The sequence below is a fragment of the Pelodiscus sinensis genome, chromosome 14 (genome assembly GCF_052426305.1).
Source record: "Pelodiscus sinensis isolate ZL-2025 chromosome 14, ASM5242630v1, whole genome shotgun sequence".
In the NCBI taxonomy this organism is placed as follows: domain Eukaryota; kingdom Metazoa; phylum Chordata; order Testudines; family Trionychidae; genus Pelodiscus; species Pelodiscus sinensis.
In genome coordinates, this window is record NC_143065.1 from 6,715,725 (window position 1) to 6,731,805 (window position 16,081).

A 16,081-nucleotide genomic window follows, 5' to 3' on the forward strand; every position below is an offset into this window, starting at 1 on the left:
CTCCCAGAGAAATGCATTAGGCAACGCAGTATGGGAAGGAGGTGGACAGCTCTGGGTAGGTAAAGAATAAGGAACTATTTAGAAAAGCTAAACATACACAAATCCATGGGCCCGTATTTAATGCATCCGAGGGTACTGAGGGAGTGGGCAAATGTCATTGCAGAGCCTTTGGCCATTATCTTTGAAAACTCATGGCGATCCAGAGAGATCCCGGATAATTGGAAAAAGGGAAAAGTAGTGCTCGTCTTTTAAAAAATAGGGAAGGACATCCAGGGAACTACAGACCAGTCAGCCTTACCTCAGTCCCAGGAAAAATCATGGAGGGGATCCTTAAGAATCCATTTTGAAGCACTAGGAAGAGGGGAAAGTGATCAGGAATAGTCAACATGGATTCACGAAGGGGAAGTCATGCCTGACCAATTTTATTAGCTTCTATGATGAGGTGATTGACTCTGTGAATATGGGAAAGTCAATAGATGTGATATACTTTGACTTTAGTAAAGTTTTTGATACAGTCTCCCACAATATTCTTGCCAGCAAGTTAAGGAAATATGGATAAATGGACTGTAAGATGAATAGAAAGCTGGATAGACTGTCAGGCCCAATGGGTAGTGATCAGTGGCTCGATGTCAGGTTGGCAGTTGGTTTCTAGCGGAGTGCCCCAAGGATCTGTTCTGGGACCAGTTTTGTTCAACATCTTTAATAATGACCTGGATGAGGGGATGGATTGCACCCTCAGCAAGTTTGCAGATGACACTAAGCTAGGGGGAGAGTTAGATATGCTGGAGGGCAGGGATAGGGTCCAGAGTGACCTGGACAGAGTAGAGGATTGGGCCAAAAGAAATGTGGCGAGGTTCAACAAGGACAAATGTAGAGTCCTGTACTTGGGATGGAAGAATCCCAAGTATTGTTACAGGCTGGGGACTGACTGGCTAAGTAGCAGTTCTGCAGAAAAGGACCTGGGGGTTACAGTGGATGAGAAGCTGGATATGAGTCAACAGTGTGCCCTTGTAGCCAAGAAGGCTAATGGCATATTAGGGAGCATTAGGAGGAGCATTGCCAGCAGATGCAGAGAAGTGATGATTCCCCTTTATTTGGCTCTGGTAAGGCCACATCTGGAGTATTGTGTCCAGTTCTGGGCCCCCCACTATAGAAAGGATGTGGACACATTGGAGAAGGTCCAGTGGAAGGCAACCAAAATGATTAGGAGGTGGGAGCGCATGACGTATGAGGAGAGACTGAGGGATTTGGTGTTGTTTAGTGTGCAGAAGAGAAGAGTGAGGGGGGATTTGATAGCAGCCTTCAGCTTCCTGAAAGGAGGTTCCAAAGAGGATGGAGAAAGCCTGTTCACAGTAGTGACAAATGGCAGAACAAGGAGCAATGGTCTCAAGTTACAGTGGGGGAGGTTTAAGTTGGATATTAGGAAAAACTATTTCACTAGGAGGCTGGTGAAGCACTGGATGGAGGTGGACTCTCCATCCCTAGAGGCTTTTAAGTCTCGGCTTGACAAAGCGCTGGCTGGGTTGATTTAGTTGGGATTGGTCCTGCCTTGGGCAGGGGGCTGGACTTGATGATCTCCTGAGGTTTCTTCCAGCTCTATGATTCTAGGGTAGGCATTTTGCAAAGTGCTGCAAAAAGATGAAAACTTCAAAATGCCTGGTGTTCTGGTTAGTTTTCTGACCTATTATTAGAGTAGATGGATTGATTTCAATCAGTGATTTTAATAACTTTGCTTTAGCATTTAAATTATTTTTCTAAATAAATGTGATTCTTGTTGGTAACCATTAAAATATTGATTTACAATTAAATAGAACCTTTAACCTCTTGCTTCTTTTTGATAAGCATGAGGATACACTAGCTATATGCTTAAGCAATTACATAGTTTATTCCGATTCATACATTTTTACTTGCAATTTGTGTCGGTATTTATTAGATGAACATTCAAATGCACAGTGTTAATTTATTAAACTACTTTATGTGCTGGGTACAAACTTTTTCTCGTATTTAAAATGAAATTATTTGACAGTGTCAGAGTCTATAATTAGTAAATATGTACGACAAGATTTTAGTACTAGTAGACTGTATCCTCTTACACTTAGTTTTTAGTCCGCCTGGAAGAGGACAACAAGCTATGCTTCTTTTTCAACTTCAGTTGGTTTCTTAACTAAAGTTGATAAGAGGCTGTCAATTTCAATTTTAGTAATTCTTTTAACAAAAATAAACCCACATAATACATGTTGATAATATGAGGATGTAGGAGTTTCATTATAAACAGTGCCACTTGAATAATTTGAACTATAGTCAAGTAGCCCACAGTAATTGTGTTGTTTTAAAATTATTTTGAAGTAACCGGTGGCTTATTTTGGTGTTGGGAGAAATAACATGTTTTCCAAAATAGCTATTTTGAAATAGGGGCTGTGTAGACAGGGCAGCTGCAGTTATTTTGAAATAAGGGCCCTCCAGCCCTTCCCAAGGTGCACTGCTGGCTGCCCTGTCTACAACCTCTATAGTCCCTCTTCCCCCCCCCCCCCCCCCTTCCCGGCCTGCCTTTCCCCTGGAGCTTTTAAAACTGCAGCCTCAAGGGAAAAGGCTTGTGGCAAACAGCTTTGGCAAAATGAGCCAGTCTGCAGCTCCCACCCAGGGAGCAGTCAGACCACTCCCAGGAGCCTACCTAGGGCCGAAAGGTGCGTGCCTTCCTGATCTGGTGCAGAGATCCTGGACCTAATTGAGGTCTGAGGCGAGGAGGCAAACCTGCAGGATCTCTGCACCAGACACAGGAACGCAGATGTCTATGGCTGAATGACCGAGAGCCTGGTCAACAAAGGGCACATCTGCACCCGGGAGCAGGTGTGGATGAAAGTGAAGGAGCTCTGCGGGGCATATGAGAAGACAGCTCCCACTCTGAGCCGAACCCTACGTCTGCCCCTATTACGAGGAGCTAGATCATATCCGGGGGTGGGGGGGGAAGGGGCGGGCATGGCAGTCTCCCCCTCTCTTCCCCGCTCCCGGTAGTGGACTCAGGGCTTGATACGCCTGTCATCCTCCAGGGGACCAGAGGAAAAAGTGGAGAAGCCAGACAAGGCCAGTGCTGTTACCCTCCTGATCCTGGAGCCAGTACTCCATGCTCTGGATGTGTCCCAGGCTTCATCTGAGGCTGGGGAATTCACATCAGGAATTCCTGGTGGAGGGGGCAGGAGGTGAGGGGCTGGGGCATACTCCTTGCTCAGCCTTTGCAGCCTGGGGATCGCACAGCAGCCTGTGCATGTGTAGCGAAAGTCCAGGATGGGGGGTAGTGAGGCTCCCCACCCTGGGGACATCTGGGCCCTTGCAGGCAAAGGCCCATTGGCTAGAGCACACATGGCCTTGCTCCAAGCACGTTGCCTTCGTCTGAGCAGAGAACTGTGACTCTTGGCTCAGATAAGGGCAAGGTTTCAGGTACAGTGTCCCCTGGGATGACTAACCGTTGCTCTTTATTTCCACAGCTGGACCAGCTGCAAGAAGGGGTGGTTAACATCCCCCAGGGCAGCTTCCCTAACCTGAGGGACCCACAGGTTCCAGAGACCGGTGGATGAATTCCCGAGGGAGCAACTCAGAGCGCTCCAGTCCATGGAGCAGATCGTAGATCGCAGGAAGATATCCAGTTGTGGTGAGACATCTGGCAGGAGATGCTGGTTCTTGGCTGCACCATGTGTGCAGCTGCGCATTTCCTGGTCGCCAGCATGATGCCTATGCCTGCCCCTGCTCCTTCCCCAACCCTCCCCTACACCTGCACCTGTGGCAGTGGGTTACTTAGAGCCAGGTGCCACTCCTAGCCTCATCCCTAAGCCTCATCTCCCTCCCCCCTCCTTCTCCCTACCCACCCTTCTGCTGGTTCTTTCCCCAGTCCCTCCCCAGTTCCTTAGACCCCAAATAAAAACAGGTTTTTTTAAAATCTGTTTTATTGTGTCTGTAGGGGAGGGGAAAAAGGAAGGGTGTTGGAGGAAAGGCAGGGAGTGGGAGGCGCAGAGGAGAGTGTCTCTGGGGTCCTTGTGAGAAACTCCCTCCAGGCTTTCTGGATGCTCGCGGCCCCTTGATGGGCCTGCCACATGCTAGCCATGCACGGCTGCTCAAAGGCCCTGCCGATGTGCTCAGTCTGACACCCCCTTCCCCCACCCTGGCAGGAATGCCTCCTCCTGCTCACAAATATCTTGGAGCACGGAACACGTGGCCACCATATGTGGGATATTCTACTCACTGACATCTAGCTGGGTGAGGACGCATCTGAACCGCATCTTCAAATGCCCAAAGGCATCCTCAAAGGTCATGCTGAGCCTGACGTGGAACTGTTCCCTAGAGTGGTCAAGGTGGCTGGTATATGGCTTCATGAGGCAGGGCAAGAGAGAGTAGGCCCACCATGTACATGGGCATGTCCAAGTCCCTGACCCTGATGATGCGGTCAGGGAAAAAAGTTCCAGCAGGCAGCTTCTGGAACATGCTGGAGTTGTGGAAAACGCAGGCATCATGTGCCTTCCCCAACCAGCTGATGTAGATGTTGGTGATAGCCTGCAGGACCATCAAGAAGTACCCCTGCCAGTTGATGGAGAGATGCCTGATCATCAGGGGCCTGTGTGGGGATATGGGTGCCACCAATTTCCTTTCCCCGCAGTTGAGGAAACCCATGTTGGTGAAGCTAGCAACGATGGCATCCATGTCGCTGAAGTGGATGACCTTATGCAGCAAGGTGGTGTTAATGGCCTTCACCACCTGTAGAAGGAGACAGAAAATCACAGGGTAGCCAGAGCATTTGGGAGGTCCCAGAGCTAAAGTCTCCCCATTTCCCTTTCCCCTACACTAGGAGTAATCCCCCACATTAACCCCATCCCCCAGCAGGGCTTTTGAGGGTGGGACCGAAAAACCTCCTGGAGAGGGGGCTTGAACCACCACCACCACTACCCCTTATCCCCCTTTCCCTAGAAAGCTCCATTCCAGTAGTCCAATCCCCTCCTGGCCTTTAGCCCGAGAATGCCGTACCTGCATGAGCAGGGCCCTGACAATCGATCTCCCCACGCCAAACTGGTTCCTGACGGATCAGTAGCTGTCTGGCCAGGCGAGTTTCCACAGGGCGATGGTGACCCAGTTCTTGAGGGGGATGATGGGTCTTATATGTGTGTCCTGTTGCATGAGGGCAGGGGCAAGCCACTCATAGAGCTTCAGAAAGGTCTCCTTCCTCAGGCAGAAATTCTGGAGCCTCTGCTGGTCGCCCCACTGATCCATGACGAGCTGGTCCCACCAGACCCCAGAAGCTGCAGTGTGCAGAGGAGGGCGGATGGGATCCAGCAGCATGAGCCGCTCACAGAGAGCTAAAGAAGCTGTCAATTGCCCAGAGGTAGCTCTGGCTTCACAGCTGGAGTGTCCCCAAGGGCAATAACAGCATGCGAAAGAAAAGGCTTTGCTGTCCCTTGAGGAGGTAAGCAATGGAAAAAAGCCTGAGACACGGCTGTACAAGGGGGGGTTCCTTTAAGCAAGAGCCTCAGCCTCAAGCAGCAACTCCAGGAAATAATTGCTTACCTGATGCCCTACTCATAGACGTCCCAGGTGGCCTTAAATGCAAGTTAGCGTTCAATCAGTGTGGGCACTCTATTTCAAAATAGCTAAGCTTATTTCAATGAGCTTTAGGTTTAGAGGCATGCTATTTCAAAATAAGCTATTTCAGAATATTTCTTCCAAAATTGCTTATTCTGAAATAAATGTGCAATGTAGACGTAGCCTAAGAATGTAAGCTACATCCTTACAATAACCAGTTATACCCACATTAGTATGTCATTAAGTTTAATTCATTTAAGAACAAAAGTAAAATACAACTACAGGTCATTGTGTATACTTCTTTGTAGCAAGAAATTGTATTACTTTGCAGGGAGAATTACAACTAGGTCTTTATATAGATTTCTCTCTTCTAAAACCTGTTGCAACGAGTGCAAAACGAATGGGAGGTATACTAGCCTAGAGAAGGAAATCTTCAAATGCATTTGTTGGGAGCTGTTTCCTGTTACTCAGAATTGGTGAATTTGTTTTGCTTCGTGGGAACTTGCAGACAGTACTTGGCAGGAATACTAATCTTATTCTTTGTAAAATGAATCAACTTCATCTTTGTACTTTTCAAGCACAGCAAGTCGTTTTAATTTCATAGTAGGACCTAAAACAAAAAGCATACCACCAAAAGTAATCAAACCACAGTTGGTTACAAGAGGAAAGAGAAATTAGAGCAAAGTTTTCTAGCTGAAAGGTTCCTCCAAAAAGGCTAATTCTAGTAGATGTACCTGTTGCTACCATGGCTGATCTCCCATAGGAACTGTAGAATAGTTGGGGACAGAAACAGAAAAGTTCAGTCCAAAAGACTTGTGACCAGAACAAAGTAGCTACTGCAGACCACAGCAGACCACAGGCACCCGCTCTGGCAAAGCCTCAGAAGCGCGGGAACCTGCCCGGTGCCCCTGGTCTGCTGGAGACCGTCTCCAGCAGACCAGGGGCACTGGAGCAGCTTACGAACGGGGCTTTCTCGCCTCGGAGCTCGCAGGTAGCAATCCGCCACCTCGACCTCCGGGGCGAGAAAGCCCCGTTCGTAAGTGCGGATCCGACGTAAGTCTGATCCGCGTAAGTCGGGGACTGCCTGTATATCACATCAGTTAAGTTAAAGTTGGGGAAGCAAAAAATTAGAACATCTTTCATCAACAGATCTTTAATAATTATTTAATTATTTCCCTCGCCACAAAAGACAAGCATTAGCTGCACAATGGTCTTAATTTTCTGATTACTTTTTATGCTGGCTTATGGTAAGAATTTGTTTTCCCAGATTATACTGACTACATTTGACTTTCTTCTGAAAAGAGAAAAAGTTGTAGATGCAATTAATCATTATTAAATAGGTTGTATAATTTGGGGTTGTATTTTGATTCTTTGGCACCAAAATCGTAGGACTTCTTGACTTGAATTTAAAACAAAAACTTGACCAAGGATAACTTTCTAGTAAGCTAAATAAACGTTTCTATAAAGATCCCACATTTCACAAATCTTGGTTTAAATTTCAAACTGTAACATGAACTAATTTTATCCTGCAGTGGTTGGCTTCCCTAAGAGCATAACAATATAATTGCTCTGTAATCAGATAGTGTCCATTGCTATCAGTTAATTACCATTTGTTTGGGAAGAGCTGTACAACTTTCAATTCCACCATTCCTGAGAGAGTCATCCCAAACTTACAGTACTTAGTACAGAAGATATGTGAGTATCTTAAAATAGAGATCTTACCAAATTCTCCACCGGCAATGGAGAAATCCTTTTCCAGGACTGTCCATTTCTGAATATGCTGAACACTGGCAGTTGACTTCATGTTGACTCTATTGATTCCTTCTTGAATGGCCTGGTAAACAGCCTTATCTCTTGTTGCCACAATCTCTGAAACCTTAGTGGCTTTGCTTCCAATTTTCTGGCAGAATTCTCTGGCTTGCTCAGTCAGATTGTCAGTAGGATCAGATGTATCTGGATCCAGGGTACTCTACAGTATCAAGTGATGGAGTTTCAGTATTAATGGCCAGCTCCTATAGGGCACCAAGGGTACATCTACACAGTACCATTATTTCGGAATAACAAAATGTGTGTCTACACACAAACAGTTATTTCGACAATGTCAAAATAATGTCCAGCCAGAGGACTTACTCTGACTCCTGTAACCCCCATTTTAGAAAAAGTAAGGAAAATTGGAGAAAGGGTGCTCTATTTCAAAATAAGCTATTTTGATTTAATCTACGCAATTAGCATAGCTCAAATTGTGTAGCTTAGCTTATTTTGAGTTAAGCACTGCTGTGCAGACATACCCTAAGTGGCCTCAATTCCCACTTAAAACAGTAAGAATTGAGAGCTGCTGAAGAGTATCAACATTTAAGTGAAACAGTCTAAACTACAATCCTAAGTCTACAAAATGGCACCATTTGTAGATTATTCCAAGATAAGATACTTTGTCAATTTGGCCATGTAATGTGAACAGGCGGGCTAATATGTATATGATGTGATCATAATTGAAACATCAAAATATTTAACATAGAAAAATCTCTGTATATACTTTGATTAAATTACCATCGCAGGCAGGTCTAGACTGCATTAAAACACACACAGCTGGCCTGGATCAGCTGACTTGGGCTTGCAGGGCTCAGACTGTAGGTCTATGAAATTTCAATGTAGACATTTGGGCTTGGGTTAGAGTCCACTCTGTCCCCCTGCAAAGGAGGGGGAATTACAGAGCCTAGGATTGTGCTCAATCCTGAACCTCTACATTGCTATTTTTAGCCCTGCAGCCTGTGGGAGAAAGAAGGAGCTTGAAGCATGGGCCTGGTGCTTGAACCAAAGTAAATTAGAGTTATACTATGAGTAACAGACAGGTTGGGTCAAAAGCAGATGTTTGCCTGCAAGTCAGTGTCTTTTACTATCAGAACAGTTAGCATGGATAGAAGTAGGATAGTGCAAGGACAGCCAGCTAAGTACATGATAAAATAGTTTGAAACAACAAGAATGAAAGCATAATGAGTAGTGAATCCTTTGGAGGAAAGCACAAGGGGAGATACCAAACATGTAATTCATGCATAAGATGATACGTACCGTGTGTGTTATACATTGTTTATTTCTGTCTATAAATATTGGGATACCTCTAATTAATTCTTTAGTCTAGGGGGCAATAGTGAAATTCATACTATTGACTGAGCCATGTTCATTGCCCCGGTACATCTGGCTACCAAAACTATTAATGTACTTTGTCTGTGTACTTCAGTCCAATGGTCTTTGGGGAGTCTTGTGCAGTCTACCTGCAGAGTTGGCATGATATATTAAGGGAGCATACAAAAACGCACACAACTGAATGTTTATTATCACTGACGGATCAGGAGACCTGTCAGGACGCCACACCAGTCAATCCTAAAATGACTACACGGCCCAAGACCAGGGAGCTCAAGTTAGCTGCTGGTCTAGGCTCTGAGACTGTGATATGTGGGCTTTTTTAGCACATTGTAGATGTACCCTGTTCTTCCAAATCAATTCCATTGTTATTTCAAGAAATGTATTCAAGTTGTTTATAAAAATGGTTTACCAAAATTTATGTAATTCCATACATGTCTTGAGACAGAGCTGCTGTTTAAAATTAGAAAAAGGATTTTTCTTACACTTGTAGGTGAGGAGGAATCACTAGCCAAGGTAATAAATGTGAGTAACACTGGGATAACTAAGACTATAGCATACTATGATAATATACTGGGCCCTTGTTTTAATTCTGTTCCTATAATATTTGCACTGTAACAAAGGACAAGCTTTCATTTGGGCTTGATCCAGTAGGTCAGCTATTCTTGTTCCTAAATTCATTCCCTGATTTCTTCCTTGAAACACATAAGTGAAGAACTGGGTCTGATAGAAAGCAAACATTCTCTGAAGCACAAATTGTAATGAGCACACATGGCTCAAAGCCTCTTGTGTAAGTAGGTATAAATCTGTGTTGCCTTTTTTTATTATTATTGAGACTCTCAACTTCTAAGGACTCTGCCTGTCCAGCATGACAACTAGTCGGCTACGTCTATACTGGCCCCTTTTCCGAAAGGGGCATGCTAATTTCACAGGTCGTAATAGGGAAATCAGTGGGGGAAATTTAAATATCCCCCGCGGCATTTAAATAAAAATGTCTGCCGCTTTTTTCCGGCTTTTAGAAAAGCCGGAAAAGAGCGTCTACACTGGCCCCAATCCTCCGAAAAAAAGCCCTTTTCCAGAGGATCTCTTATTCCTACTTCAAAGTACTTCAAAGTCCTGTATACAAAAGACAAATGCTGTACTTTTTCATGAAGACTTCACTTCTGCTCTTTTGGGTTTTTCTTAATGAAAGTTAATTTGAACTTTATACTGAAATTAAGTCTTGTTTTATGCGTGGAAGAATATTAGAAATGGATGTAAAATATTTCTTCTGTTATAAAGTATATAGGCTAAATCTTGCTTGCTTTACTTATGAAAAATCTGACCTCAAATTTACTTGTGTGAATAAAACCAGGGGACTGTAATTTGAACATTTTCCCCAATGTATGTGTGTGTGTGTAGTTCCCAGTTAGGAACTACACACACATACCCACTTTTGCTCTTTTCTAAAACAGAAAAACTATGCAGGAAATTTCAAATATTTTCACCCCTAGACTTCAGGCTTCATTAAATTAATAAAGTATACAGAAGATTTCAGATCTCAGGAGTTTAGTGGGGTGTGATTTTTATCAAAATCAACAGTAAAAGTAGGTTTACCTTTAAGGTCAGCAACATTGATAAGAACTTCTTTTGATCTCCAATCAACATAGCATTACTAACAATGGGCAGTTCCTTTTTGACAGCATCTTCTATTGGGATGGGAGGCACATTTTCACCTCCAGCTGTAATAATTAACTCTAGGCATAAAAATACATTTATTAGTTGAATTCAGATAATCTCCTCACAACTGTCTAAAGGGTAGGCTGCATTTTGGGTAACAGAAGATGTCAGGAATACCAAAGCTTTCAAAGAGAACAAAACGTGTTTAGCTGTGAAAATTAACCTTCCCGAAAAACAGATAAATCCTTTGCAAAATCCCTAGAGGGCACTCTCTCTTTTTCTCACTCTAATACACACAAACACACACTATTGTACATAAACAAAATCCTTTATATCAGATTGCAGATAATCTAAACTCTTGGTTAACCGAAGATTAATTATGACTCTTGAGGTGTTATTGATAACCTGGGGTTTTTAGAAGTTAGGCTCCCCTCACTGTTCTCTGGCATTCATTCTCTTTGTGCTCTGTTGTTAAGCTATCAAAAAGTCCTTTCACAGCTGGTGTAACCCATGTACTAATGTTGCTACTTTAAGAGGGGGCAATAGCAGTTAGTTGTGACTGGGTCACTGTTGCTAAGCTGATTTAGCACTCAAATGCTTCTGGAATGAGGTGTGATAGTTTAGGGCAGGGGAGTCCAAACTTTTTTCAAAGAAGGCCAGATTTGATTAAATGAACATGCGTGAGGGCCGACCATTTTGCCTGACATTCTTTGAACCATTAAAATTAAATGCAAATTAACTATTTTATGCAAAGTTTATTGCAAACGGCATACTTTTCATTTCATCACATGGATGACAAATCTAAACAGGTGTTAAATCACTCTGCCTTTCATATCTGAAGGCCAGATGAAAAAAAAAATCCAGGAAGCTGAAATATATGTCAGGAACATTGTAAAGTACATTACATATTATTGGTAATAAAGGTTGTCTGTCAACTTTTAAGTTCAAAAAATATGAACAGGAACATAACACCAAGTACACATGTTGTGTCCAAATATATTTATAACTGATTTAGACCAACTGACATTAACTGAGATTTTACAATGTATTCATCTCAATACATATGGATTCGTTGGGGGCCTTAAAAGATAGATATTGCCAAATTACCTGGGGGGCCGTATTAAACCGGAACACGGGCCGCAATTGGCCCGCGGGCCGGACTTTGGACATGCCTGGTTTAGGGTCTGTCTCTGTTGCTGGGGTCAGACTCCATGAGGGCAAGGAGACAGGGCAGCTGCTTTTCTAAGGGCACGTCTATACTTACTGGTGGATTGATGCTCCGTAGGTCAATTTGCTGGTGTTCGATTTAGCAGGTCTAGTATAGCTCTACTTAATTGAACGCTGAGGGCAGCTCCCACTGACATCTGTACTCCTCACAGTTGCAAGGAATAAGGGAAGCTGATGGAAGCATTTGCTCCCGTCAGCCTCCCACTGTGTGGACAGTGGTAAGCCGACTCCAGCTACGGTATTTTATGTAGCTGGAATTGCATACCTTAAGCTGACCTTCCTGGTCCAGTGTAGACCAGGCCTAAGGGCCATATGTCCTGCGTGAGCTCAGAAGTAGAAAGCAGACTGCTGTCCCTCATCCTGCAGCACTTTGCAGCGGGTAGTGATGACATTAACGCTCTACCAGGAAACATAAGCAATGTTAATCATAGCCAGGGGAACCTGGAAGGAAAAATAACGTCTTCTGCTTTAGCTGTATGCTTTGAATTATGTTTTGATTTTACCCAAACTGTTCTAGTTAACTTTCTCAGCTAGTGTGATCCTTCAGCTCTTCTTTAAATGTAGTAACAGGGAAAGAGTCATTCTATTTTGTTATTGTCAGATTTTGCATTTTCTTGTAATGGGGCTTTCTTTAAGTCTGTATCCTTGGCTATGTCTAGACTGCAAGCCTCTTTCGAAAGAGAGCGTCTAGACTGCATGCGGAACTTTCGAAAAAGCAAGCCGCTTTTTCGAAAGAAAGCAGCAAGTGAGTCTGGATGCTCTCTTTCTAAAAAGCCCTGTTTGCTTTCAAGAACGCCTTTTTTCGAAAGAGCACTTTCGAAAAAAGGCATTCTTCCTCGTGGAATTAGGTTTACCGCCGTCGAAAGAAAAGCCGCGTTCTTTTGATTTAATTTTCGAAAAAAGGCTACTTTTTTCGAAAAAAACCCTGAGTCTGGACACAGCCCTTGTGACTTAACTGCCTGGTTAATCAGTTAGATGTCTGTCTAGGAGAAATCCATAGCTAAGGAAAAGCATGGATTTCAACTGAGGATCCCTACAAGCAAGTGGAGAGACTATGGTTCAGATTCAGCAAATTGTGAAGAGACACTAACTGAGACTTAGATAATCTAAACCTAAGCTTTCGGGATCTCTCAGTTTCTTCTTACTGTGTTTTGTGTGAACTGAACTGTTCAAATTTTACTTTTGGCTTTCTCTTTATGTTTGTTATAACTGTGAAGATAATGTCAGTGGGTCATACTATAAAGATATTTTGTTGTAAAAATTAGATTACTTCATCATAAAATTTTATAAAATTATTTAATTAAAATGAATTTTAGTTTTTTTGGGACTTGAATGTGGAGAGGCTGACACTAAGCAATCCTTGCTGTAATTCCTTAGGGTGCATCTGCGCAGCACCCTTCCCTTGAAATAAGCTATGCAATTTACACTACGCAATTTACTTATTTCAATATAGCTTATTTCAAAACGTCCCTTATCCCTTGTGCAATGAGGTTTACAGGGGCATCAGAATAGTGAGCCCATTATATTTTGATATACTGGGCTTGCTCTTAAGATGCAGAATAGCTGTTTCGGGATAGCTTTAGGCTTAGCTTTAGAGACTGAACTCTGTGTCTCCAGCTACTTTTCTATGTTTTTTGTTTGTTTGTTTTTTAAGGCACTGGAGAAGGGCATTGAAGACTAGCCCACCCAGTGTTACACTGGCACTATAACAAAAAGCAATCTTAGAACTACCAAGAAGGGGCAGGCCACTGCAAGCAAGCATATGGAGAGGGATCTTTTAAAAGAAGCCAATGGGGAGGAAGGAAGCACAAAACAGTCAAGGAGTAACCGCTACTTTAAACTTGTGTTCTCTGCTTGTACTGAAAATAAATCTTGTCCTTTTAAATGTAAAAACACTTTCCCCTTGTCTACAATAGGGGAGAAGTTTGAATTAAGATAGCTGAAGTTGTATATGTTAACAACATAGCTTAAGTCGAAGTATCTTAACTCAAATTTTGACGTGTCCACACTGTAGGAAGTTGAAAGAAGCACACTCTCCCTTCAACTTCCCTTACTCCTTGAAGAAGGACTACTGGCATCAATGGGAGTGCCCTCTCAGGTCTTCACTAGACCCACTAATTCGAACCCCGGAAGATTGACTACAGCTACTTCAATCTTAGCTGTAGCGTAGACATGCCCTTTAGAAATAATGCACTCAGTACAGAAAAAGGCAGACAACTATCCTGGACTTCAGGTACTACTGTAACTGAAAATCGTACATTAAGGGACTTGATCCTGCAAACACTTATATGAAAGTGTTCCACTTGACTTATGTACTTTCATTGAAGTCAATGGCACCACTGCTGCACGTGAACGGAAGCTCCTTTAGTATTTGCTCAATTCCTTAGTTGCCAAAACCGTATTCAAGACTTTGTGTTTGTATTACTTTTTATTTGGTTATTTGCCAAAATCTGTGGCATTTAATATAATTATAGAAATGTAACTGTTTCACTGGAATTATACTTTTGTTGATTATAAAAATATGCATATTGCAGTAGATATTAATTCTGGCAAACAGATGAGTCTAAGAAGGAAGCAAGGGAAATGAGAAGGGAAGAAAAGGTTACAGAAGATGGATGTTTTATTTCTTACAAGAAGCACTAGGGGCCTGTGACCCCTGCTCCCTACTCTTGCCAACCCCCTCTCGCAGGAGGTAGTCAAGCCCTGCTTAGCCCCAGCCAGCAGGGAGGGCCAGGCTGCAGCCATATCAGCCCAGGACCCTTCTCTCCCCTGCCTATCCACCCCCAGCCATGCCAACCCAACCCCCTTCTCCTGCCCCTCCCACCCCCCCTCAGCCATGTCCCCCCAGGCCCTTTCTCCCCCCCTCCTTGCCCCTACCAGCCCAGGTCCCTTCTCTTCCCTCTTCAGCCCAGCCCAGACCTTTTCTCCCTCCCAAACCCCGGCCGCATCCCGTGGGGCCCTTTCTCTCCTCTGCTCCCCTAGCCACGCCAACCTGGGCCCTTTCTCTCCCTGCCCCCAGCCACGATCTAAACCTAACCCCCCTCCCAGCCATGGTGGGCCCAGCTCTCTCCTCCTGGCTGACGGAGAAACGGGGGCTGCTTCCCCAGCTGCTGGGAGGCGTTTTGAGGCTCCGCATGGCTGCTGAGCACTGGCGAGGGGGAAGGAGGGAGGAGGCGGGGCGATACAGAGTGATGTGATGACATCAGTCTGGCATCCTGCAGGAAAAGGTATTTTTTACAGAGAGAGAGATTAGACGGTCTGACTTGCGTGCTGTGTTTTATGGTAAAACTACTATTTGGCAGCTATCTTTGCCAAAAGAAATAGTTCAAGTTTCTCTTCCAAGTTTATAGTGAGTAGTGAGAGAGAGAAAGTAGAGTGGAGACAAGGAAGTCATTGCCTAAGATGTTCTGTTTACTTTTAAACCATCTTGTTGCTACTTATACACCCCTTCTGGTGCTATGTCTAGACTACAATGCTTTATCGGAAAAAGGTACGCACATTTTGTCAGTCAAAGCTTTTCTGAAATTCGGCCCATCCACACTGGGCCAAATTTCGGAAAATCCTCCTCTTCCATGGAAGAAGGAAAACAGGGCTTCCAAAAGAGCACATCTGCTCTTCCACAAAAAAAATTGGAAGAGCAGACACGTTCCCTAGACACATAGAAAACCCCAGTTCCCTGGAAAAACCCCATAGTCTAGATATAGCCTGGGATATCGTATACTTTGTGGATCAGCATTTCTTTCAAACTCTCTGCAATAATTAATTGACCAACCCCAACTAAATCATCCCAGCAAGGATTTGTCAAGCTGGGACTTTAAAACCTCTAGGGATAGAGATTTCACCACCTCCCTAGGTAACCCATTCCAGTGCTTCTCCACCCTCCTAGTGAAATAGTTTTTCCTAATATCCAGCCTATCCCTCCCCCACTGCACCTTGAGACCATTGTGCTTCATTCTGCCATCTGTCATTACTGAGAACAGCCTCTCTCCATTTTCTTTGGAACTTCCCTTCAGGTAGTTAAAGGCTGCTATCAAATCCCCCCCTCAGTCTTCTCCTCTTCAGACTAAATAAGCCCAAATCCCTTAGCTTCTCCTCGTAGGCCATGTGCTCCAGCCCTCTAATCATTTTGGTTGTCCTCTGCTGGACCCTCTCCAATGCGTGCAAAACATAGTGATTGTCTAATATCATTGTCTGAATATTTTGATCAGATGGCAGAACAAGGAGCAATGGTCTCAAGTTGTGGTGGGAGAGGTCCAGGTTGGATATTAGGAAAAACTATTTCACTAGGAGGGTGGTGAAGCACTGGAATGGGTTACCTGGGGAGGTGGTGGAATCTCCATCCTTAGAGATTTTCAAATCCCGATTTGACAAAGCCCTGGCTGGGCTGATTTAGTTGGGATTGGTCCTGCTTTGGGTAGGGGGTTGGACTTGATGACCTCCTGAGGTCTCTTGCAACCCTATGATTCTATTAAAGGACTTAGGAAGATTCAAATCA

The 16,081-nt window shown here is 44.0% G+C and overlaps 2 protein-coding genes across 9 annotated transcripts in view; both read right to left on the reverse strand.

Annotated features, from left to right (window-relative positions):
- Positions 1-3,916: 3,916 nt before the first annotated feature.
- Positions 3,917-5,640, reverse strand: LOC149523576 (uncharacterized). The gene is made up of 2 exons (XM_089781921.1): positions 5,011-5,640; positions 3,917-4,743 (listed from the first exon to the last, which is right to left on the reverse strand). The coding sequence occupies exons 1-2, from the start codon at positions 5,014-5,016 to the stop codon at positions 4,339-4,341; spliced, it is 411 nt and encodes a 136-aa protein (XP_089638047.1). The 5' UTR covers positions 5,017-5,640; the 3' UTR covers positions 3,917-4,338.
- A 151-nt stretch (positions 5,641-5,791) lies between these two features.
- The window catches only part of ACSBG1 (acyl-CoA synthetase bubblegum family member 1), a 72,193-nt gene continuing 61,903 nt past the window's right edge, over positions 5,792-16,081 (reverse strand). For all 8 annotated transcript variants that reach the window (XM_075897617.2, XM_089781920.1, XM_075897614.2 and 5 more), the window contains 3 exons: positions 10,297-10,436; positions 7,285-7,531; positions 5,792-6,172 (listed from right to left, as the gene is read on the reverse strand). In XM_075897617.2, the coding sequence (XP_075753732.2) occupies positions 6,096-6,172; positions 7,285-7,531; positions 10,297-10,436 (464 nt within the window). In that variant the 3' untranslated portion in view covers positions 5,792-6,095. The remainder of the gene's footprint in view (positions 6,173-7,284; positions 7,532-10,296; positions 10,437-16,081) is intronic.